Genomic DNA, 26,660 nt, shown 5'->3' with positions numbered 1-26,660 from the left:
TTCCAGCTACTAAGTAGGAGGTTATTGGTCAAAATTCAGAATTTCTCTTTGTATGGGCAAGTACACAAATTCTCCAAAGTTGTTTTGAGGATCACCCAATCCCTTCCAACAGCCTCAAACAGTGGAAAATTTCAAACATGCAGTGGAAGAATGTTAATGATGAAACTCCTTTGTTCTTAGACAAGATAAAAGATCCCAGAATTCCAACAACATCTAATAGAGCAGCAAAAAATAGAAGCTACATTATATGTCACCTGAAGGAACAGACAGGGGCTGGCTATGAAATGTTCAGTAATGTTTTCAGAAGTTCCTCTCTTGCAGCTTCAGCTGTGCATAAGGAACTGTACTTGCCACAGCTGCTGATGTTCAGAGACAAGTGGATAACATGACCAAATATGGCCAACTCATGACAAAAAATAAAACAGAAATAAACTGAATCCTACTGGGCTCCAGGGCTGGTGAATCCACTGTGTGCAAGGCTGCCTGCTACATGATGCAATGGCATCAGGTCTCCTGGTCCAGTCACAGTGCCCTTCCCGTGGGCAGGAGACGCGCCGCTTCTGCTGGCCACCGCCACACGTCCTCGAACACTGCCAAAAGAGGGGCACAGTCAGAGCTGGGAAAGGATCAGAAACCAGAAACAGACCACAAAGATGGTTGGACATGTTCATTTAGAAATCTGGGGCCACAGATAACAAGGACTCAGGGTCACAGGCCCATGGGTTCACAAAGATGTACAGGCTTGCCTGGACATCAAGTCCTCAAGTCCCGACATGAGGAAAAGCTCTGCACTGAGACACTTATTCCATATGACTGGAAGGAGACTGAGAAGAAGCTGCCACATGGGAAAAAGCAGCTCCTGGCACATACTACTGGAAAGACTAAAGGGCAGAGTAGAAGTGGCTACACAGACCAGGCAACACAGAATTGTTCATCAACATCACCAACACCAGTAACATCTCTAACAAGAATTAGAGTAGAAGTCATATGCCAGCAGGATTAATCTGTACCATTGACTGAAGACACAACACATTCATAAGATGCAGCATCTCATTTTTTGTGAGGTGGCTGGGGACGTTAAAATTCAATCCATACAACAACTGAACTCTCTGGCAGTAAAAATATCATACAAAAATAGAGACTCAGGTTATTTTTTAAACATTCTTTTGTCCACATTCTAGAATTACTTATTCACCGATTTTTTTACTATTTTTTCACTAGTCTGTAGTAGAGTCTGCTTGAAATACACTAAGTATTTTACACTCTGATATGAAATAAGGTATCAGATATACTTTGAATAATGCATTGTTACTGTCCTACAAGGAATTGCACCTCTATGGACAGAACAATATATCTAACATCTGATAAATGAACCTTTTCAATCCATTTCTACCTGCTGTCCTTAGCATGAGGACAACTTCCAGGGTTGGACTAATGTTTTTATAAAGTATTTTAAGTGGCAAACAAATGCAATCATTCCATTATTTTTATCTTTCCTCCCCCTGCTGATTGTTCTGACAGCCCATCCTGGTCTCCTCCAGTTGTGATTTGTTAGTGCCCTGTGAAGAAAATGTGATCAGCTCCCTTAAAATCCCAAAGCATTAGGTCCACAGGGCTGCAAACATTGTGACATGTTGTCCAGAGCTGCTTTCAGTGGGGTTAAATTCTAAAGTAAAAGCAGGCCACATGCTTTAGCTGATATAAATATGTGTCTGGCTGCCTCTGAGTTGGTTGGCACAGATTTGCGTTACAAAGGGACCGAAAAGTCAGATTTGTCTTATGTCTGGTGTAAGCCTTTGCTCCATAAAATTTCAGTCCAAAAGCGTAAAAAAACATTCTATATTTAATGAGACTGCAACATTAAAACCGCAGCAAAAAGGATTCATCTAAATGAACCACATTTACTGATCCAAGAGGATAGCTGCAACAAATTTCCTTCCAGGCCATCTGCTTCTCCCCTACAGGACATGGTAATTTAAAGCTCCAGCTGTAAGAATGGTTTTGTGAAGCCTTATGAACACCTGTGCTAATTTTTGCTGTAGCCATGCACAAGAACTCACCAGCTGCGTGTGTTCCTTGGAGCACAATTTTACCTGACAGCACGGGACCCAACAGCCGCTGCTACCTGAAAGGAGACCGCTGACTCACAAAGCTTCTTTTAAGGACAGTACCTCACTCCAGGGCTCCACGTGCCATTGCAAGCACGGTTCTGTGTTACAGCTAGTGTTGAGCTGTGGTTTATAGCTGAGTAACTGGCAGTGGAAAGGCCTGAGCAGCCGCTTTTCCCCAACATCAATGCAGTGAACGTCTCGGGTCTTGAAGCCTCCGCTGCAGTTCACAGAGCACTGTACACAAAACAGAGAGGGGCACATCTCCACATGACGAGCCCCACTGAGGGGCTGTACCTTCCCCAGCCACAGAGCAGGAGGACAGCCTGAGCTCTGAGCATCCTGAACAGAGGGAATTTACAGGTTACTGTAACACCAGCCTGTCCTGAGGCTTAAACACAGTGGCTTTCCTCAGAGCAGCCTGGAACACACCATGTAAGTACTTGCCCTGCTACACTGCTATGGCCCATTAATAATATGAATACATATTTAATTGGGAAATCTTGCCAGCTATTTCCAAAAATGTCATAGTGAAAGAGTCATAATGCAATAAATACAAAAAATGGATTCTGTTGGCAGGGATATTGTCAGTTCCTTAGCTGCTTCAGAGAGAGGAAGGGTGTGAGTAGCAGTTCCCACCCTCATCTTCCTTGCACCTCCATGGAACCAGGACAGTTCATACCCCAAGAGCAGCCTCAGTCTGAGAAGGTGGGAGGGAAGAGAGAGGCACCCTGAGCCTCACTCAGTGTGAAATCACTGCCCAGCTTAGAGCTCTGCTGAGCAACTAAGTGAACCCTTCCAGTCTCCTTTTTCTAGCCAGAGCTTCTTCCAAGCCTCATGCAGCATCACCAGGTCCTGTCTCCAGGCACCAAAATTTAGGACCTTTCCTGCTCTTGATGAAGAACTGAATTTGCTACACCAGGGATAAGGAAATATACACATTTTTTCTTCAAGCAGAATTAAAGCCAATTCCAACTGCACCACTGAAAGCTTCTAAGATCACCTTTCACCCTTACCACTATGATACAATAGCAACTGGTAATGTTTTCCTTTGCATAAATAAACAACCTTTAGTTGAGCAAGGAACCTGAATGTAATACTTCCCCTAGGAGATGAAGAATGGATGGAAAGGGAATCCTTACTCTTGTCCACAGGACAGGTTTCTGTCTCTCTGGATAGAAACAGCAGACAGAAGTGACTTTGTAAGAAACTGAGTACAACAGTCTCAAGATACATGCAAATTATATCTGGCATTAAACACAGGCTCTAAGATTTAGTCTGAAGCACCTTTCTTTTAGGGGAGGGGAAAAATTAAATGAGAGTAGAAAACAGAAAAAGCTCTACTGCACTAGCAGGGAACCCAGACATCTTGCTGTGACAATATATCTTCAAAATATTCAAAATGAGTAACAAAAAACAACTGCCACTTGTAAAGCAAGCAAAATTTAACTTTTTTTAATATATGAAACTTTAATTAGGTTTGTATAGTTCACTTGATGGAAAAAATGGAGGGTAACACAAATCTGATAGGAGAAGCCTCTTGCCTCAAACTTGTTTCATAACTGGTCTGACATTTTAAAAATTTGCTTCCTGTTATATTTTATCATTAAACCTGATTGCTAGCTATTTTTCGTGCATGACCATCATTCACTAGTTGCAAGAGCAACGACATTTATGAAGAAAAAGTGAAGGTGAAATTGCCCTACTGCAGCTGGGAGGGCAGGATGTCTATGTATCTCCGAAAATTAATTTCGAAGGCTTAAATGTAGTTATGTAAAGCCTTGGCCTTTCCTGAACTTTCTAAAGAGGCATGCAATTCCTGTACAAATCAATTTTATGTCTAAGAGCTCAATAATAACACAGGTTTTGTAACTATAACTTTTTATTTGTATCAATCTGCCCTCTAGCCCAATGGCAACAACATTGTCCACAGAAGTGATCTATACTGGAAAAGTTTGAGACACCTATCTTTTTCCTTATTACATCAACAATATTTAAAACAAAATTTTGTAGTTTATCTCTTTTTAGCCTTGAAAAATAACCCGTGGTTTGAAACTCAATTTTCAGACTGCATGAAGACAAAATGTAATAAGCTTCAAGAAGTCACCTAAGTCCTTCCAGGTGCTCTTCACACAGCTTAAAATATCAAAATGGGACTCAAGCACAATTCTTTGGGTTCCACTTACCACCCTGGACACTCTTCTGTCCCTTGAACAGGCCATGGGTACAAAACCAGGACCAGACAGAATCCAACACAGAGCAGACTTAGAGGTTATGTGAATGGGGAACAGACCTTGTCAAGAGACAGGACATGGTGACAAGGGTGGGGAGGAACACGACAACTCCCTTTCCCAAATTCCCACTGCTTCTTAAAATTAGGATATGTCCCTGGAGGCAGAGATTTAAAAGATTCCACAAGCAACTATGCACAGCTTTTCTCTGTCAGCTCCACAGAACATGAGCAGAATCCTACTTTGGCTCTAGATGCAAGAGTTAATGAGCACAACCCACCACAGGAAGAACAAAATTCACAGCAGATGTGTTTCCAGATATAACTTGATCAGGAAATTAGTAAATTAGTGCTGAATGGTCAACTGGGAATCATGTATGCACTCACTGAGTAAATAATTGTTTTAAAAATAAAATATTTAGAGTTTCATACCCACTGAAATTTGCAAGCTTACTGTTCATACACAGCCCTGAATGAAGTTACCTTGCTCCAATTTCCTGTTTTCCAGCTAGCACATGGGCGGAGATAACATCTCCTTGCAGGATCAGGCTTTTTCTTGTCCTGACAGTGAGATGTGTTCCTGCTGCTGCACTCCACATGTCTCCAGAAAGCCCCCATTCCACAGGTCGTAGAGCACTGCACAAGGGCAAGAGGAAACCCCAGGAGCAAACTCAACATTAGTACATCATTCTGGAAATAATCCTGGAACCTAAATATAAACATCTAGAGCAATTTTAGATATGTTATCAGAGATATCCAAATGAAGATACAAAATTCACCTAAATTTTACTTAATATTCTGAAGAAGGGCTTTTTGTGGTTTCTTAGAACAATACCAATCCTGATTTATACTATGCACTTCTTTTCTTTGGCAAAGTCCTGCTTACCAAGACATTCTAAATCTGTACCAGCTGTTCCACTGCTTTCTTCTGTTATCTTTGGGGATCCAAAGTAATATGTAATTGCATCCAATCTTCAGCATGTTCCCTCTCTACCCCTAATACTGCTGATGAGAGAGTCAGGTAATTGAGTGCATGATGCTGAAAATCTTAAATAAATATGTGAGAATCTTAGGAAAACTGTGCAGGAAAATGTTTCTCTAAATCATTATTTCAGAAAGTGGCTGAGTGTTTTCAACATCTGGGAGGATTTTTGTGTCTGAGGAAAGAGAATATTGATTATTCCAGTCCATATCCCAAGAGTGCACACTCCCCACAAAAAATTCCAAACACTGTCATTGTACTCTGAAGGGGGTTCAGAAGGGGTTGAAAAAGGCTTGGAGACACTTATTTACCTTTTTCTGCCTTAGAAAGGGTGGGTCAGTGAGCTATACATGTAGAGCCAAATTCAACACACACTAAGCAGCCTGTAGCTGGCATGAGAAACAGCGTAAATAATCTTGGATTAAGTCAGCAAAACAATGAAGAGAGCAAATGCTATTGTGTGGTTTGAACTCCCTGCGTGGCAGTGGGAAAGTTAAATATGGAACGCCGAGTAAGTTTCCTTGGAAAAATAAGAAAACTTAAGGTGAAGCTAAGGCAGGAAAAAAAATCAACACTGGAGATGTTTGATCTCATGGCGATTCCTGAGATACATGTCCAAGTGGCCACAGAGGTCCTGTTAAAGGAAACTGCATACCAGCGTTCTGTTCTTCCTAGTGACACACCTATCCAAGGCAATTCTTCTGACTGAGAGGACAGACTGCCCTTGCCTTGCTTTCTGATGGCTTAATGCCTTCCCCAGCCTTGCTACACCAGCCTGACAACACCAAGACTTCACTGAAGGGATGATTAGTCTTTGACTAAAGCCCCTTTCTGAGCACAGTGAGAAGAGCAAAGGTGGCTCCATGGATGATGCTGGGCAGATCACACTGAGGAAGATTTATATTCTTGTCTGGGGAAGGTGAAACTGCAGGATTCTTTCAAACCCTGTTGTGTGCAGGCAGAGGGTCAAGAGAGAATGATACTTAAATGGTTTCAGGATAAAGCCTGAGCTTTCCTGACTGTTGTTTGATGCTAAGTAAGTTTCTGAAGACATACCGCTTTTCCCTTTGTCATTTGGGAACCAAAATTTCCTCTTGGCACAGTACATGTTGGTCACAGAGGGAGAAAGTGCAGGTGACTTTACATGACCAACAGAAGAATGAGACGACCAGTATTAGAACGAGAGGATCTGCTGGTAATGGAGTATCTTTGCTACCCAGAAAGCTCTTAGGAAGGGAAAAGTGAAAGCCCAGAATGGCCCAGAAAAGTAGTAGGAAAGAAGTAAAATTTACAGAGAAGCACTGGTGGAAATGGGCTCTGTTCTGCCCTCCTCAAATCAGTGCTCTCCCCTGAGGGGACAAGTGCCAGCCCTCTTATGGGACATGTCACACCTTGGCACTATTTATTTACTAGTATGGACATCTCCTACAGAGCAAAGCAACGTCAAAATATTGACAGCTACTAAAAGAGAAAGAGCGCAGCAAGATATTCATCAGGGTGGGTGCAGTGGTCTTGAAATACCAATGCCTTGGAGAGATGTCATCTAGGAAGAGATTCAAAGTTTTACTAAGGATGAGCAAACAGAAAGAGCAAAAATAAAGTCAGAAAACTGTAGACTGAAAATTAATTAAAAGTAATGAACAAAAAGAAAAGGTTCTGTAAATGTCAGACTCAAGGTGTGTATACGAAATAGATAACTTTTATTTAGAATGAAACAGAATAGCAAAGTTTATTAATAGAACCATGGAATGGTTGAAATTGGAAAGGACCTTTGCTCAGGTAGGGCCACCTAGAGGCAGTTTCCCAGAACCATGTCCAGATGGCTTCAGAATATCTCCAAAGATGGAAACTCCATAAATTTTCTTTTTCATCACTTCTTCAAATTTGAAAATGAAGTTCAATGTGCCACACTTCCCATAAAATTTATTTTAACAAGAAACAACAGCTTGAATGAGAGTAGCAAAAGACTACTAAATTATTAAAGAATAACAAAGTTAGATGCATTAAGTATCTTCAAATTGACTTCATCAGTTCTGTGAAACCAAATCTATTAACCTTATCTCTACATTCATTCAAGTGTTTATTCAATAATCTTTGAACTGTTGAAAATCAATTTTTATAATAGATTGGAAAAGCCCCAGAGGATTAGATAAGAATATCTTCCAATTAATCTCTAGGAAAAGAAAAAGTCCTATCTGTGGTCTAATGGAATGCTTTACCCAAGCACACTTCATAAGAAGATAAAAACCAAATTATTAAACAATCAAGATCAAAGTAGCAAATACTAACGAAGATAATAAAGAAATAGAAAAGCCCACGTGGACCCATCTAGAAGAAATAATTAAATTGAGTCTAATATCCTTTTCTGACAGGTGAACATGGCTTAACGAAAATAAGGAGCTGGCTGCTGTGATGCATTTTTATATGATCCTGCAAAGTGTTCTTTCAGCAAATATAAATACAGTTTAGGAGAAATAATCACAAGGTTGGTGTTCAACTAATTGAAAAACTGTAATAAAGTGGCTCTCAGTGGTTCAATGTCAAAATGAACAGACTTTTCAAATATAGTTCTACAGGGCTCCAAAGCCAGGCTCTCTTAGCATTTTCATTAACTGACTGTATGAGGAAAGACAACATGCATTTAAGGCATTTGAAGATGATGACAAGCTGGGAGAGTAGGCAGGAATGTTGAAATCTGAATTCAATGACACCTCACCACAATAAAAGCTGTAAGAAAACACTAGCCTGAAATAAAAAAAAAAAAAGACTACAAAAGACTACATTTAGGAAAACTTTTTATGCACACAGACATACACACACACACATATATAATATATATATATATATATATATATATATATATATATATATATATATTCACACACACAGAGAGCTCCTGAATGTAATTGAGAACTTCTGCTGATCTAGAAATACTGTAGTAGGGATCCAACACTTACAGTGGACCACAAATTAAATACATCAAAACAAGAAGGTTACAAAACAAGACAAATCTCATTTCTGTGTTCACAAAGAGGGTAATATATAAAATGATAATAATTAGTTGATTTTATATGTCATGTGTCCACCTGGACCACAATGAACATTACTGATAAAAAATATGTGATGAAACTGAAGCAAGATCAGACAAGAAAAATGAAGTCCCCAGAAATTTAGAGAACACAAGGAAAATCTCAAAAGAATTTAGATGTCAGACCCCAAAAGAGTTAAGAAGATAATTTTCCTCCATATAAAAAAAGAGAACCCTCATTTTCAGTATGGAAGATGTTTGCTGTTTATAACGAAAATATTTCAAGGTGGACAATGAATGAGTAGGACAGCAGCATCTCTGCATGACAAGCCTTTGCTCAGACTGTGGGGGCTTGGGGCCACAACCATTGGTCTTCTCTTGCAGGGTCTTGCACTCAAGCAGATCTAAAAGCAGGCCTTCTCTTACAGGGATATGTGCAGGAGGGAATGCTCACCTGTCCCACTAGGACATGGGAAACTAAGGCCATTCTCACCTGGCCACAGGAAGGCACAAGGTGAAAGCTCAAACTGCCAGCAGGAGTACATGAACTGAACAAGTGCTGATGCACTGAGGACAGAGCAGGGGCCTTACCCACTGTCTGCATCCAACACCATCTCGGGGTCTAGATATGCCTCCAGTGACATGAGATACACTTAGTCATCTCATCCTGTCCTTTTTGGCCCTGAATTTCCGCATTTCTATGATTGTGAATCATTCCCGGCAGACCCAAGAGCAAACAGGTACAGAGAAACAGACCTTGGATAGCATTCCCCATCAGTGCTGGACAAAGAGGCAGATCAACAGCAGGGAATTTTTCTTTAGTTTGGTAAAAAATGCCACCAAAAAGTGAGATAATTAGTTCCGACACCAACATCTCTCACTTTATAGATATCATGAGTTCAAGAATATAAAATCCTTTAGCATGAAAATAACTCTGTTTACATAAAAATAAAACTTTACTGTGGGAAGGGTATTAAATAAAAGTTGGTAAATTATGGCTAGGCCCCATGATGACTATATTAATTCTCTGTAAGCAACCTAATGTTAGATATCCCAAATTACCACTTTTTTCCGTGATAAATATTTCATGTGTACGACACTGATTTCAGAAAATTGTGACAAACTAAGAAACTCCATTTCCTCAGCAGTGTTTCAGACAGCTGTTCACACTCTCCACTTCTTATGAGCAAAAAATAACTTACTTCACTCCAGTTGCCTACTATCCAGTAGGCATCACTGGGCAAACTGTTGGATATTATTACGTGGCTGTTGTCTGTGACATTCATTAAAACATCTTCAGATGCTGCACTTTGGCTGTTCAGAGCATGCTTGGGAGGTGAGGATTGTGTGCTAGTGGTTACGGTGTCAGGCAGCTTTATTTCTTCTCTGCTGTCAGTCTGGTCCCTTGGGGCACTACCAAGCTCTGTGGGCGTTTCTGTAACCAGTGCTTGTGGGGTTGTTACCTCTACAAGAGGTACGTCAACTTGCAGACTGACATAGTTTGCTGCTGTTGGAAATGCCAGCCCTTGTGCTGCTCTGCTAACAGGATTGAGCCCAGAAAGGTCTCGGTGATGAGATGCTGGTGGGGTCTGAGAAGTCACACTCTCCTTCTGAGTGACAGGAGAGGCAGTGTCCGAGGTTGTGCTTCTGGTCCTGATTTCAGGATTGAGTTCTGTGCTGTAAAAGACATCATCTGCTTTCTTGCTGACTCCAAGTGGCCCATCAGTGTTGTCAGAGTCCTCAGTTAAGTAATCATAGCTGGAAGTTATTTCTGGGTTACTGGTAAAAGAGGAAACAGGAGTGTCCTCACTTCTTTGCATCTCCCTCTCTGTAGTAGAAACTGGCTCACTTTTAGAAGTGTTTTCAGCATGCCTTAAAATTTCAGTACTTAAGCTGTTATGAAAAGGCCTTGAAGTACTATTTTGATAGGAGCTATTTTCAGTAGAAACAACTGGGTAATTGTAAACATCACTTGATTCAGCAAAATTACTTTGTAATGTCCTGTTGGCTGCTCCCTCTTTTCCTGAGACATTGACCAAACCAGAGGATGTAGGCAAACTGGGAGTTACACTTTCATGCTTGGGTATTTTTGTTGTTGTATGGAACCTGGGGCTTGGTCTGGGCATTCTGCGAGGAAGACTCCGTTCAGGATTGGCATTTGTTTTTCTGATTATGATCTTGCCTCTTCTGGGTGCCTGTGGGAGAACCAGAAATCTTCCAGCAGAAGGGCATTGCTGAAGACCACACAGGGCCTTAGAGTTTGGTCTCTTGGAACTATCACATGGCTCATCATTATTTTTGGCACAAGTGACATTACGAGTCCTTATTCCACCACCACAAGTGACTGTGCACTGCAAATGAAACAGAATTAATGTATCTCCCCTTCACAGAAGTATCAGATGGCATTTGTTTATAATAAAGAAGTATAATGACAAATAATAAATTACAAAGCTTTTCCTGAAGAACAATTCATTCTAGTGATGTTCTGCTACCATGGAGTTCTTTCCAAATTTTTTGACAGTAAATGTCACCTTGGAGAAATAGCAGTGAAAAAAGACTACATGATAGAGACAAAATATTAAATTAATATGATAGAATTAAATTTCTTCATTGACTCACAAAGTCATTTAGCCAATACCTTTTCCACCAGATTTATAAAAAAGCAGACTAAAAACCTGGTATTGAACCCACACCTGACTGGCTGAGTGCTGCTCACAGTGCCACAAACCTGCTGTGGTGATCCATGCAGCTCACAGACCCTCGCTGACTTTATGAAATGGATTTTTCATTCAGTCTTAGTACAACCATGAACTGCTGCCAGAGCTACTAGCATGTCTGCCCTCAATTAGAGACTACCAAAGTAATTAGCCAATCTGGCTTCTATTTAAATGAGAGCTGCTGTGTAAAAAGAGTGCTGGGAGCTAGGAGACCCAGCTTTTCTGTGATGTTTTTCATCCTCAGGCCCACAGGTACAGCCATGCCTTCAACAGCTGTCTCTCAACTAAAGATTTTGTAAAATCACTCTTCTCTGGTTGGAGATACTAAGGCTGGATGAGTTGAGTAGGAGTGGAGGTGTTACAAAAAACCTACTGGAAGAATTCTTCCTAGGATGCAAGGAAACCTAACCAGGTGCTCAACATGAAGTGATGAACTCTCCTTTTGCCAGGACTTCATTGTCCCTGGCACATTTAACTCCTTTTAGAGCTAGTCTGGGTAACAGGGCATTAGAAACACCAGTGACTTTGTGTACACTCTGCTGTAAAATAATATCAGCTCTGCAGCAACAGGAGCAGGAAAGCAACCAGTGTAGCTTCACAGCAGACAGCTTCATCAGCTCCTGTCATTTGTGCAGGTGAAATACCTGTCCTACACTCTCTCTCCAGTTTCTGCAGAGGTAAAAATGCATTTTTATCAGTAAGTTGTAAACATAATCCAACAGCATGTGAGCACAAGCACTGTGCCATTCTTATATAACTGTACTGCTAGTAATGTAAACCCAATCTATTTTTTCACAGGTATTTAAAACATGGAGGTTACTCAATTAACAAAAAATCAATATTCTGTGATGATGGTTTGTGAGCAGCATAAACCAATCCAATACAGCCACAAGATTTTTTAGTTCAGTATGCGACTCTGTTCTCATAGCAGTGAGTCTAATGAAAAAAAACTGAGGAGAAAGATCTTCCTTGTAAATACTATCTTCCCTTCAAAAAAGAAGGGAAGATAGTATTTACAGCAGGGAGAAACCCTCAACAGTCATCCCCTCCAACTGCCTGAGCACTTCATGGCTGACCAAAAGTCAAAGCATGCTGCTAAGGGCACTGTCCAAATGCTCTCTTAAGCACTGACAGGCTGGGGACAATGAACACCTCTCTAGACAGCCTGTTCCAGGGTTTGACCACTCTCCCAGAAGAGAAATGCTTCCCAACGTCCAACCTGAACATCTCCGGGTGCAGCTTTGAACAATTCCCATAGGTTCCCAAAGCTATGGAAAAAAAGGCAGAGCCTTGGATGCAAGAGATATGAACGTAAAGAATTTAAAACCACTTTGCTGACCTACAGAGATGACAGCAGTCATCCCCCTAGTCTGGCCCACAGCAGCCATTGCTCTCACACAGACTCTAGCACTAAGCACACCACGTTCTACAGTCCCAAAAGCTCAGCAAGTTAACACACAGCACTTTCTGAAGTCTTTAGAAAGCAGGGTTGGGGTTTTTTTCTGCACAAAGGATTTGTGAACATATTAAACTATAGAAAAGTATTTTAGAAAAAAATGTTAAAAGGCGTAACAGCAGATCACTGGTCCTTTTTGCTGACTATAATAGGTCATTTTTGAGAAAAAGTTCAGTCTTTCAGCTAACAAGAATTTACCTCAGTCCAGTTGCTCACTGTCCAGTCAGATGGGCACAAGATATCTCTGTTGCATGACAGATGGGTCTTTGGTTTAAGCAGGTGCTGGCACTCTGTGATGTCCAGTGCTTGCTCATCAGATCCCACTGTCTGGATGCAAAGTACAGTTCTCTTCTTCTGGCCTGTTGGGCCACATGTGGTCGAACATTTCTGCCACTCCCCTGCCCACCACCTGAAAACCAGCAGGGTGAGAAACATCAGAAAACAACCCACCACAAGCATGTCAAGGAAAAGGTCAGAGACTGCAAGAAAAAGAGCCAGTAATTTAAAATCTGGGCTCAGATCTAAGCTCTTCACATTAAGTTCAGATTACTCAAGCTCTCCCATCCACCCTGTGCTCCAGTACCAGCCAGTCAGTGAAAGACAGAAGACAGAAGTAGGCAGGATTTCCAGACAAAAGCAGGCAACAAGCATTATGCTTCAATAGTGTAAAAATCTACTTAGTAGGGAGTCCTTCAAATCCAAATCTGAGGAACTGCTAGCAAATCTACTTAAGCAAGTAATCGATTTACTCTATCCCATTGTTTGTTTATTGGTACCTCAGTACAGAAGAGTTAACAAATGAGAATCACTGGAGAGTCTGCAATGACAGCACAGAGGTGCAAAAGGTCCCTTTACCCACGTCTAAGCAGCCAGGACTGCACAAATACTCAAACTGGCTCTCCACAAGGGTTACCTCCCTCCATAAGGCATCTTCCCATTAGGGGAAGTAGTGAGGCATACAGCCCCAAAACCAGGTTAGTCAGAGCTATGCTGCATGGCATCAGTGCCCTGCAGTACTGTCCCTCTGGGCATGGTGTCCAGGCCTGCAATAGGATGGACTTTCCTGTATTTCATTCCTTAACTAAGTAGAAACAAGCCCCTTATGTGTCTCTGTCATGATTAAAGTCATTCTTCTATACTGAGGTATGCAATTTTCCACCAAACTGAGGGTAACTTTCCTCTATAACAGTATTTTCCAGTGCAGAACACCTTACCAACAAGAGCTGTTCCCTTTACATTTGGTTCACCTTAGCATTTCTCCAGCACCATCCGACTATTTTTTCTCATGCTGACCTAGAGCAGATTGTGCACCTGCATATATCCCTTCTGTGATAAGAAAGAGAAGCAAAAATTTCCTGGTTTCTACAGTTTGAGAAGCACTGGCATCAGCTGTGACATTTACCTGAAGATTTATCTTTATAGTTGAAAAAAAAAGGAAAAAACATCACACCAAGAAAAGCTTTTTTCCTTCAGTTAAGCAAGCCCCAAGTAAGAATACAACTTCAAGCTACTGCATAAAAAATCTGGCTCAGCTCTAAACTCTAAGGCACAAAAGCTGCTAAACAATATTGCTTGTTCCAGAGTTTTCAAGGAGGTCACAACAAAGCCTTATAGTGAAAACAAAGCAGGAATATATTCCAAAAACACCTTTCTATTAAAAAGGCACATAAAATTGCTTTTGGCTTACAACCAACACTATTCTATTGGTTTTGGCTTTTTGGGTTTTTTTTTGGTTTTTTTGGTTGTTTTTTTTTTTTTTTGTTGTTGGGTTTTTTTGTTGGGTTTTTTTGGTTTTTTTTTTTCTTTTAAGGTCCATGAACTTAGACACAAAATAATCCTATTCTGATAAATACATCAAAGTTCAGCATCCAGATTTATAAAAGTTTTTATGCTTTGTCTCTGTTGATAATCCCTCTCCCCTCCCTACAGTAGAGAGGGGAGAGGGATTCCTTAATTCATTTTTATCTCCATTGTAAATGAGCTGCCACTGATGTGGAAGGCACTGGTATCTATTCCTAATAATTAAAGAAAAAACAACCCAAACAATCAAGACTCAGAGCCATCAAGCTATGATACAGCTTATTTGTGCAGCCATCTGGTCTTCTCTGTGGTACCTACACCTATCTTCTTCCTATTTAGTAATCTATACATACATAGCATTTCCTTTTAAGTTACCCCAAAGCCCCTCATGCCACTGACTGCTTTGTTCCAGAATGCAGTCCACTGCACCACAAACCAGTGCTAAGGACTTCGGACCAGATTAAACTAAAAAATATCCAAAAATATCTTTCTAAATAAACTAATCTTTCCAAATTAAACTAAAAAATATTCCCCAAAATATCTACCCTAATAAAATATCTACCCTAAATATCTTTCTCCTCCTCTTGCCTTCCTTCAGATTGTTTCTTGCTCTTCTAGGTCTGCAAACAACAAAGGAACTCTAACAAGTAAATAAAAAGTAAGCCAAACACAGCAATAAAAAAAAAGAAGTAAATTATCACCAGCTGAATCAAGCCATTTCAGGGTTGTTATCGTCTCTTGCATCTTCTTTACAATTTTATCTCTTCTATAATCTTGTAAAATGCTGACATTTCCACACAAATGGAACATAAATATGTGAACTGCTCTATTAATTTTAATGGGACCAGATTACATATTTCGAGGTACAGATATGCTAAACTGACACCTCTTCCCCCTCAGCATTTTCAAATGCCTCTGACTGAGGGTTTAACAACTGGTGCATTGAAACACCAATCTCCAAGCAATAAATTATCAGATCTTACCACAGAACCTACCTTGAGCAGCAGTAATGGCATGTGATTAACTGTCGTACACAAAACACTTCTTAAAGCTGTGGAAGTAGTCACAAAGTCAGGTGCTCCACAGTTAGAAAATCCCAGAATTAAGATTTTATTCTATTCCATCTCCATGATCAAAATAAAACTACAGTCAGCCAGGTAATTTTTTTCTGTAGACTTCCTCCTCACTCAGTGCAGGTAACTTCAAAAAAACTTGCTCTAACTGGAAGTTTACTCTTAATAGTAACTGGAATTTTTGATGTTGTGTTTTCTTATTTTCATCCTAGGGTACATGCATATGCCTAATAATCCAAGAGTCAGAAATCTGACATGGAATCACCTGTGCTCCTGTCTCTTCCTGGTTTCTGCTTGAGGACCTGAACTGCAGCATCTCAGCCAAAGGGGAACAAAGGCAAAGCAAGGATGGAAAAACAGCCAACATCCATTTGTCTGTTCTGGCACAGGATGCTCCGGAGCAGGCTCTGGACCACAAAGAAGAGAGTAGCACCTGAGTGACTGCTTTGCCAAGCTGTGCTTGTCTTGGAGCTTTTGCTGTCTCCTCACAGTGCAGAGGCATAACCAAAACTGGACGTGACTGCCACACACATCCAGAATTAACACAGCAATCCGAGCTCTAAATATGCAACCTCTGAGAGGAAATGGCCAAGATGTTGGATCTCCCAGCCAAGTTAAGACTGTGGTGAGAGACTGGGACAAGCTGGTGGGCACTAAAGCCTCATGGGAGTCAGCAGCCAATACTGGATTCTGATTCTAGCTCTGGCATTTACTGCTACAGCAACTGAATGGTTCTTAAGTATTAATGCATCGACAGATCCCTGCAAAGTGAAATGACTGTCTTATCTCCATAGGCAGGCATGGCACAGAAAGACTGTGGTAGCAAACAAACAAACAAGCAAAATGCACAATTTAGATAATTAATTTGCATGAGCACTGTTTTTCCTCAGACTGTCAGAAGAGAGAGCAGCCTGTCTGGTGAAAACATAACTTCAGGTAGTTTTGAGCTGCAGGTGTGAGTGTTCAGCTCTTCTGCAATCAAGCCTGGGACAGAAATAGGAAGAAAATCTCATTCTTTCAGGTGGCTTTCAGCTGCCTTAAATGAGACTTATCTTTTCCTCACAAACTGGGTTTCTGAGGCTTATTACAGAGTAGGCAGAGCCCCAAAGCCTGTGACATAGTCCCCAGCTATACACAGAAGATGTGTGAATCCTGTTGAAAAAGCAATAGCATGGAATTTTGGGGCTGTGGAACCCAAAGCTCCCTCCTTCCCATCACGGCATGTCACACCTAAAGAGAGACTGTTAGCTTTCATGTATTTATCCAGCATCAGGCACAGCAAATTCCAATGGTTCACGGATTCTCACTCTATGCATTGGAATAGAAACCAAGATTTCCTATTCTTATTATGCTATTGGAAGTGTACTAAGCAGTCTGGAAGCAGGACAATGCAATAACAACAGATAAAAAGTAGCAGATTCCAAGTACTTTTAAAATAATCTATTTATGGTTACTCTGTTCAAGTGGGTAGTCAAGTTAAAAAGGCTCCAGACAATTTTCTTTACAGGGGAAAGCAAAATTATATTCACAATGCTATAAGTAGTTAAAATCTCACTCTTTTTCAAATAGTATCCATTGATTTTAACATTAACACCTATAGGACTAAATACCTGCCCACCAAAGAAAGATTCAACTGGAAATCATACTCCACAGCATGATGTGGAAAAAAGCAAGCATTTGTGCTACAGTCTTGATGCACTGCATCTAAGCAATATCACTGAAGCAGCACATGAATGGCTGTATAACATTTTAACTCTCAGCTGTCCAGCCACCTTTATTTTGTTCTGAATCAAAACATGGCATACATGTATTGTGATTTTTTTTTTCATTTTCCTCTGAATTATTTTAGGAGAAAGTATAATAATAAGTGTAATAATAAGCATAAAATAAATACAGAGTAAATCAGCTGGCAAGAATGTTATCCAGCTCAGATTTCTCAGAAGTAATTTAAATTTGTAATTCTAAATCTGTAATTTAAACAGTTTACAACTGACTTCCTCAAATGGATTAATGAGATAAGATCTGGTTTGTGAGAGCCACAACCATTTTATTCTTTGTCTGTAGCTTCTTTTTGATAAATTATCTACTTCTTATTTAGTGGTATAGTAGCATGTTTTTCATCAGTGTGATTTAGTAGAGAACAGCCATAACTTTTCGGATAGAACCTACTATAAAGCACCTGGTTCACTTTTGAGAAGTGGTTCACTGTTGAGAAGTGCAAAGTCATCCAACAATTTCAGTTCTTTGGCTGCAGCACTAAACAAAGGTCTCCTGCAGGGTTGTGTTTAACAGCACTGTCCTCACCTCTGGCACAGAATTTAGCCACCTCTCTATGGAACACTTTGTCCTCAGCAGCTCCACATGGACTCTCAGTTATCCCAAATAATGCCATGAGGGACAGTCACACCTGCCTCCAGCATTCAGACCTCCTTTAGAAGCAACAAACTGCACTAAGTTGTCTTGGGTTTCAAAGGAAGATTAGTCCATCTGTCTGCATTAGAGGTGACACATGGGCAGGGAAAACTGAACAACTAACCCCATGTTGGGACTACAGGCTGGAACAGAGAGCAGATTTACAAGAGGAAGGGCTTGGGAAGAGTGAGCAATAATTTGTTCTTTGCTGCCATCTCTTGTGCCACAAGAACTCAGGGCCACCAACAGAAGACAGTGAGAGCCATGTTCCAAACAGTTAAAATGCGGTGGTGCTTCACTAGTGCCATGGTGCTTCTTGCAGAGGAACTTCTATGTAATAGAAGTTTTTCAAGGCTGCAGGGAGAGGCTGGATGAGTAAGGTTCATTGGAGGTTACTGATTAGACAAGCCATAAAAACCTCTGGAAATGCCTTGAATTAAAACCAGTTGGAAGCTGGAAGAGCATTACAAAGAAATCTGATTTATGTTTCACTTATTCCTCTTTAGGCATGTAGGACCTGCTGAGAGCCAGAACAGGGACTTGGTCAAGTTCCTACAGTCACTTTTGTGTTACTAAGAGAAAAATAAATATACAACATGACTCTAGAATTAAATACATATGGTTTTCCTGCACTGCACTTTGTTGTGATTTTGCTGTCCTTAGAAGGATGACTTGTGGTTTTCCCTGCAGCACAGAATGAGCTCAAGAAGCATAACAGGCTGTCAGCACACAAGAGCTTTTCTGCCTGGTCTGCAGAAGAGTTTGGTTTATGTGCGACTTTGTGCAATCTGCTCAACAAGGGACAAATGCTCCTCTCTCACATGCAAGAGCAGGTCTGAATAATGTTGTCACTTACAACAAATGGCATAAATTGTTCATAAATTCCCAGTTAACTGGGAATTTTTTTAATTGATAGTACAGTTTATATGTGCCATGAAAAAAAACACTTCAATGAGTATGGGTAGCCCCAGCTCTTAACTAGTCAAGTAATAAAAAGTTTGGTCTACTTTCAATTGACTTCCTGGCAATCTACAAAGAATTATGAAATGCTGGTAGTCCATGCTGCAAGCACAAAGATGTAAATCCCACAGAAGCATCGTATACTGTTATGAAGATACTTGGAAAGAACTAATAAAACCAACAACCACAAAGAACTTTTAACATCAAAGTCTCATGAAATTCACTACTGGCAAATGCAACGCAACGAACCCCAAGGACTCATTGCTTCGATTTGACTCTGATTGAACTAGAATTACTAGGGAAAGACTGGTGTACCTTCGTGAACAGCATGATAAACAACTTTCACAGACAATAGAAGACAAAACCAAAGTATCTAAAGCATGAAACAAAAAACAATATTGATCTCTTTCAGCAAATCTGTGCCTGCTGTACAAGCCCACAGTTTCTGCAGGCACTTGGAATGTTTAGTCTTCCTTACCTCACTAAATGCTAAAATGGTAGCACAGAAAAACCAGAGATGAATATAAATTAAGACAATGTTATGAGAAAGGAAAGAATTATTCCCATGTGATCATGGAATTAAGAGAACTGCACTTCACTCAAAGTTATAAATAAGAAGGAACATAATAAAAAATGCCAAGTACTGTGCTACAAAGAAAGTATAAAAACTAGTTTTAGAAGTAGATATTTCCACTCATCACCTCTATAAAAAGGACAAAGCTGTATTAAAAGATACTGAGAAACAACCTCTAAAGGCTCTGCTAGCTGTTTTTGGAACACACAGTAATTCTTCTTAGCTCACCTGAGCTAAGGCAAGAATACAGTTTTTAAATAAGAACCTATGTCATCTTCAGGCACATCTGTACCCAAACTGAACAAAAATAGTATCTGCATACATGAGAGAACAATCTCTGCCATTTCCAGAACAGACTGCTCAGTAACTTGACCTAGAAACCTCTCAGGGCGGCTCACTTCTGATTTGTTTATTGTAGGGATTCTGGCACCTTTCTCTGCAACACGTGGCAGCCCTCACCACGGCACATGGAAGGAAGGCTGCGGATGCCATGCCAGCCTGGCATCAGGAACAGCTTCCCTTGAGCAAGGATGCTGTTTACCACCCCCAGAGCCTCCCAGAACCCGATACCTGGGCGGGCAGTCCTGCTCGTGGCACTTCTTCTGCCGCCCGTTCGGCTGCGTTGCTGGGTCACAGAAGGAATTCTTGACGGCTCCGCTTCCCCTCCGCACGCAGTGGGCGATCTGCCGCCGCAGCCCTGCCGGAGACACAGGGAAAGGAGCAGTAATCCCCGAGGGATGGGATGAACTGCAGACAGAGGGACACACAGGGAAAGGAGCAGTAATCCCCGCGGGATGGGATGAACTGCAGAGAGAGGGACACACAGGGAAAGGAGCAGTAATCCCCGCGGGATGGGATGCACTGCAGAGAGAGGGACACACAGGGAAAGGAGCAGTAATCCCCGAGGGATGGGATGAACTGCAGAGAGAGGGACACACAGGGAAAGGAGCAGTAATCCCCGCGGGATGGGATGACCTGCAGAGAGAGGGACACACAGGGAAAGGAGCAGTAATCCCCGCGGGATGGGATGAACTGCAGAGACAGGGACATACAGGGAAAGGAGCAGTAATCCCCGCGGGATGGGATGACCTGCAGAGAGAGGGACACACAGGGAAAGGAGCAGTAATCCCCGCGGGATGGGATGAACTGCAGAGACAGGGACATACAGGGAAAGGAGCAGTAATCCCCACGGGATGGGATGAACTGCAGAGACAGGGACACACAGGGAAAGGAGCAGTAATCCCCGCGGGATGGGATGAACTGCAGAAATCCCCAGGTATGCGCATCCTTCAGTCAAACTGAAAAGGTTAAGCGGAGCTCTTTTGGATCAGATCAGAGCTCAAGTGACAGATTAGAAAGCACTTTCCTTAATGTATTTGTTAGCCTCAGAAAGGGCTCAAGCGGGTTTAAATGGCTATGGAGGGTTCTCGAGTTACCCACAGACAAGAGGAAACAGCAGCAGCATCAGGCTATTCACAGCAAGCCTGGCTTTGCTGACCTTTCCTCTGCTCATTGGGAAGGCTGTTTAAGCAGAGCCACAGAATAATCCTGTGACTTTTAAGGTGAATTCAACTTTTAAGAAGTTTTGGTGCACATTTTGACTGAAATCAATGATGAAAAATGTCTTCTGTTTTCTAAGTAAATAATACACAACATTCAGCACAAGAGGCAAAGCACAGTGATGAAGAGACACACAGAAAAAATCCAAACAAACCATTTGGGTTATTTCCTATAATTTCCATTTATACAAAACCCCACTTATTTAACAGAAGGAAACATGAACCAAAATACTACATTAACCTAGTGTGAATCTAAAGAAAGCCAGTTTTCAGGAGCCTGCTTCCCCCATAGTTCTGCAATAATTTGAGGTAGATCTCTTGCTGCAACCCAATGTAAACAAAAGCATTGCAATATTACAGTTTGAAAGATTGCAGTGAGACTGATATAGAGGCATTAAAATAGCCCAAACAAATCTTAAGGACTAAAAAGACTGAAAAATCATTTATTAACTCTAATTAACTGTTCTATTTATTCACAACAATTAATACACACTGGTAGATCACTGCATCTCTAGAACTTTTATCTTCCTTCTGGGATGCACAGGGCCTAACAGCACTGTTATGGCACCAAGGACAAGTGTTAGGCTATTTAGCAGTATGTTTAGGAAACAAGCTTTTTCTTTCCTCAGGCCTCCTAATAACTAGTGTGGGAAACTACATGGAAGATAAGAACAGCAATCCATAGAAAATAATTGGGAAATAGTAATATATTCCTCTATATACTCAGAGCATCATAAAAATGTTAAGGTTGGAAAAGCCCTGTGGGATCAACAAATCCAATCATCAATCCTGCACTGGGTCAAGAACACAGAAGAGAGTTTTGCATGCGTATTTGGGTCATTTCATAGAAATCCTTTTTTTTTACCACCTGAGAACATCAGGTATGTGAGGAAATGCTTTCACTTTTTGATTACTTTCAGATTTCTGAGACATATAACACAATTACTGACTACAGCACAAGATTTGATGACTGACTCTGCTCCAGTCAGATATGAAGGCTGATCTTCTAGAACTGTGATTAGTGTCACCTGTAAGGGAAGATTAAGGGACTGAGGCATTCAACAGTCCATGGGTCCATGGTGCAGCTGCAAGACTGAAGTAAGCCTGGACATGTGATCTCACATTCATAGGTGACTTCAAACAGGAGAAAGTCTTTTGTCTCAGTGCAGAACTCCCAGGGAGCAGTGCTCTCTTTCATGCCCTGGTATAAATGTGACTAGAAAATTCAGCAAACTTTCTGCTAGCTGAAAACAAATCAGCCAGTGGAAATGTTTCTGTTACTTTCAAAATCATGATATGTTGTTGTTCCAAATACAAACAACAAGAAATCTTTGCTTTGATAAATTTTAGTGTCATTTCAGCTGCTGCAATTCATTTTAAAGCGCCTATAAACCTTTGCAAAAGGTTTTGTTTTGAAGCTGTACATTCTCATAAATGACCACCTGACATCAATGAACTAGTTTATTCTAATAAACAACCTCTTTATGAAAGTTATGTGAACTCCCACTGTAGTTTCAAAATCTCTGGCAGCTCAGCTCCAAAGTTGGAAGGAATCCTATATGCATATAGAAACACACACATATAGATGTAGGTTTACATGCTATGACATAATGAAATGGTTTTATCACTTTGAGCAAGTTGAACCAGAAAACACTGCAGAAGAAGACAACTATCACTACTGACCCTGCCCCAGCAAGTATTTACAGTTATACAAGTTAAGAGGGTAATATCTTACTTAAGCCATGATTAAAAATTCTAAATATACTGAAATCTCAGTAAAATTTGATACCTAAATATTTTTTCTGAATGGCTTTGAGAGGTAGCTCATTTTCCTCCATTCACCACTTTTACTTCTTTCTGAACTCAATACTGATTAGTTCAACTGATGTGTACTATCTCAGTTCTGTGAAAAAACCTTACAGGTATTTCTAGGAAAGATAGGAGAAACCAAGAAAGATAATCATCAGATCAGAGAATAATCTTCATTTCACTAAATTTACTCAGAGATTCCTTCTACTTCTCTGTGACACTTCATCCCTAATGCAGGACTCTTTAGATGTGAGGCTGACCCACACATACCTTGATTTTTCACTTGGTTTGCAAAGAAAGGTACCAGTTCAAAGTCATCTGGGTGTGAAAGGCTTTTGAAAGAGAGATTAGAAATCTTTTTGCTGCAGAGCCCTCAGTTTGGGCTGTAAACAACAGAAATTAAGGATCATAAGCAAGTGTATAAAAGGTGTATGAGAAACACACATATCTGAATTTAGAGCTCATTTGAACATGTAATTGAGCTGTGCACTTAGATAGTCTGCAAGGAGTCCACTTTGTATTTGAATGAGCAAATTATATTCTGTGCCTACACAAGTTATGCACAGAATACAAGTGACAATCTTTACACTTGCAGTGCTATAAAACTCAGACACACAACAGTGAATGGAAACAGTGACCTTTGTACTCTAAAACCAACATTAAAAGTGTAGGAACACTTGGAGATAATTTTGCAGAGTGGCCTTTACAAAAGTTGTGAAGGATTTAGAGGGCACATAACAGTTAACCCCAAAAAGAATCTTAGAGTTAAGTCCTTTAGCAGAGCTTTGAAAATCTGCCAATTACCAATACTATCTGTGGAGAAACAAAGTTTTGATGTTGGCTAATATGCTCCCGTCGTTGCAGCTGTGCTGTGCTATGCTTTTTGTAACATTTAATGCCACTCAAAGCTGGTTCTAAGAAACAAGACCAAAGCCTTTAGACAAGGAGGAAGTATTTATACTTGTAATTCCAATATAACCCATTCCATGATTATTTAAAGGAGGAATAATAGGTAGTTGGTCTAGAAAAGAACCTCAGTGACACATTTAAATTAATATGCATGTAGAAAAGCTTACAGGCTCTCTCTGCCTGCTGCCTTGAGAGCAGGCTCTGGTGGGACAGCTCTTGTCCAGAGGTTGCAGTAGTTTGCAGCAGTGTGCACACATTCTGACTGCAAAGCAATTCCTTTCAGCACAAAGCAAATGGCAGGAAGAGATTCAACCTGTCCTGCACTCAGGACAGAGAAAGGGTTATGACTTTTACTACAAATTATCTCCTTTGGTGCTTGTTTGCCGTGAACTGGATTGCAATGTAACTGCTTATCTATTTTATACATTGCAATAGAATATCAGGTATCGCAGTGTGTTTTCCTTTGCCCTGCATGCAGCATTAGGTATACTTGCCACAGAAAGCACTGATTTTTTCAGTATATTTTTTTCCTGTTCAGTGGTGTTACAGTAGACTGGCCACAACCTTCTTTGACACTACAATAGATGGAAGCACATGAAGGAAATGAAAGAAGCCATGAGAACATTTGAATATTTTGTTTCTCCATTGCAGTGGAGCTGGAGAAGGATATGCATATGATGCACAGGGCATGGCATGGCGTAACCTTGAGGTGAAGAATCTGGGAGCTGTCCTGAGTTCATTCTGGAAAGAGACAGCTTTACTCTAAAAGTTCTTATTCATCACTGGGACTTTTTCCAGGTACATTTCCCATGGATAAAGAGCTGCACATGCACAAGAGCTGCATAGGGCTAAAATCACTTTGTTTTTTCTTAGGACTGATGAAAATTTCCTGCATCAGTTCATTGCCCTGCCTAGGGAATTTCTTATTCCCTAATGCAAATGTTCTTTCTTGGCTCCAGAAAGCATTTGTTTGTATTGTTCTGATTTCTGTGGCTACCAAAGGCTGAAGTACCCTTGAATTTATTGTTGTGTTTTTGGCCAGTGGTGATGAAAGGACCTGTGCGGGATCTTTGGCAGGTCCAGGTTTGACAAGAGAACAGAAGTCTAGGTAAGGATCAATTTCTCCCACTGGCTGTGGCTGTCAAAGTTAGTTCAGCAGTTCATCTTTCTTGGTCCCCCTTTTTATCCTAAAAATATTGTTTTATTGTTTACCAAATGGTAACTGCAATAATCCCTTAAAAGCTATTTACTACTAACATTAGGCTAAATAAATACAGCTTTTCTTATTTATCTCTCTGTAGGCTTATCTTCAATAAGACTTGTCCTGCAGCACACCCATAGCAGAAGATGATCTTGTCTACTTCAGTGCACTTTTATCTTATAAGCGTCTCAAAACACTTCAAATGCCAGTGATTTGGTACAACAAGTGTTACTGCCAACAGCAGTAAGTTCTGAATCTAAACAGAGTGAACATTCACATAAAATTGATTGCATCGTTCACAGCCTGAAGGAAGTTTTGAGGAAGTCAGAAGGAAGTTTTGTGAAAGTCAGTTGGACATCAGGGAGAATTTCTTCACTGAAAGGGTAGTCAAGCATTGGAACAGGGTGCCCAGGGAAGTGGTGGAGTCACCATCCCTGGGAGTGTTCCAGAAACAACCGGATATGGCACCTGGGGCCACGGTTTGGTTGATGAGGTCGCGTTTGGTCAAGGCTTGGGACTCCCTGATCTTGCAGGTGTTTTCCAACCTCAGTGGTGCTCTGAGCAGTGATGCGGGTCCACATCCCCATGGCCAGAGCACAACCAAATACAATGTGAACTTGCAGAGAGCTGCAGGCAGATTGGCTTATCAGATTTCCCACTCCAAGTGATGCATTGGAGCCAGGATTTCTCTGTTTTAATGATCAGGGAGTGAGAGACAATATCCTGGCTGCATCACTGCATCAGAAAACTACATCCCTCTTTAGACCTGTACAGTTACTTCTCTAAACACCTATATCTCAGGGGAGAGAGGGCTACAGGTTTATTAATTTCTTTTCTTCTGTCCATGAAGGAATGCAGAGAACTGGTGAGGTGTCTGTGCCCTTCATGAACTGGGATGCACCTCTCGGTTTCCCTTCCAACTGATGCCCCCAAGTCCACAATCTTGTCTGAAACACATGATTTCTACTTACACAAAGGCAGTAAGCTTAAAAAACATTTATTAAGAGCAAAAATGCAGCTAACAGAGGAAGCCAATTAGTAGGTAAGAACTGAAAAAACCTCACATACCACAGTTACCTATCTAAGTAACCCATGGGGCAGAAATCAAAGCCACATCACACAGTTTGTTAGCCAGAAGAGAGTAAACAGGGCTACAATTTACCTAGTGAGAACAGTTCTGGAAAAACTGCAGCTAATGTAAAAAGAACCTCAAAACAGCATAACAAACAGTCTACTAAATCAATCCCCTTTTTATCACAGCAATTTTTACATTAAACATGACTCAGAACAAGGCAGGTATCAGAAATAAACTTACAGAACACAGTTAAGCAAAACCACTTGTTCTGTGCACCTATTTAAAGAAAATGGTGGGTGTCTCCCCATTAGAAAGCATATAAAGTTTTGTGCTGAGAGACTCTTCCCAAAAAAAATCCAGAAAAAATATCACAACATCTATCTAATCAAGCATACATATATATGAATGAACACACATCTCTGTAATATGTTGATTATATATATATATAAATATTTTAAAATAATATTTGGATGTAATTGGGATGGGATATTTTATACTAGGCTTCTAAAAGTTCTTCTTTTAATCTTATAAAATTAAGTCATAAAATGCCTTTTGTTTAAACCACTGAAAATGCATTATTTTAGAGTCTTCCCTGGCAGAAGAGATTAAAAAATGTCATTCCTGCAATCATCACTACATTTAGAATCACAACTCGGTTTGTTACAACACTTGTTTGTCCTTTTTCTTTTCTTCCACAGAGCAGTTAAAAAAGCAGTAATTACTGCTTTTGCCAAGTAATTACCAAAAACCACTAACAAAACTCTACC

The 26,660-nt window shown here is 40.6% G+C and overlaps 1 protein-coding gene across 1 annotated transcript in view; it reads right to left on the bottom strand.

Annotated features, from left to right (window-relative positions):
- The window catches only part of ADAMTS12 (ADAM metallopeptidase with thrombospondin type 1 motif 12), a 142,160-nt gene that overhangs the window by 3,187 nt on the left and 112,313 nt on the right, over positions 1–26,660 (bottom strand). The window contains exons 17-21 of the mRNA XM_041490214.1: positions 19,911–20,037; positions 12,720–12,930; positions 9,551–10,699; positions 4,822–4,974; positions 2,172–2,345 (exon numbers count right to left, since the gene is read on the bottom strand). Coding sequence (XP_041346148.1) covers positions 2,172–2,345; positions 4,822–4,974; positions 9,551–10,699; positions 12,720–12,930; positions 19,911–20,037 — 1,814 coding nt within the window. The remainder of the gene's footprint in view (positions 1–2,171; positions 2,346–4,821; positions 4,975–9,550; positions 10,700–12,719; positions 12,931–19,910; positions 20,038–26,660) is intronic.

The sequence above is a fragment of the Pyrgilauda ruficollis genome, unplaced genomic scaffold (genome assembly GCF_017590135.1).
Source record: "Pyrgilauda ruficollis isolate IOZ18807 unplaced genomic scaffold, ASM1759013v1 scaffold120, whole genome shotgun sequence".
Classification (NCBI taxonomy): domain Eukaryota; kingdom Metazoa; phylum Chordata; class Aves; order Passeriformes; family Passeridae; genus Pyrgilauda; species Pyrgilauda ruficollis.
The sequence above is the reverse complement of the archived record's forward strand: the minus strand, read 5'-3'. Positions and strand labels throughout refer to the sequence as shown.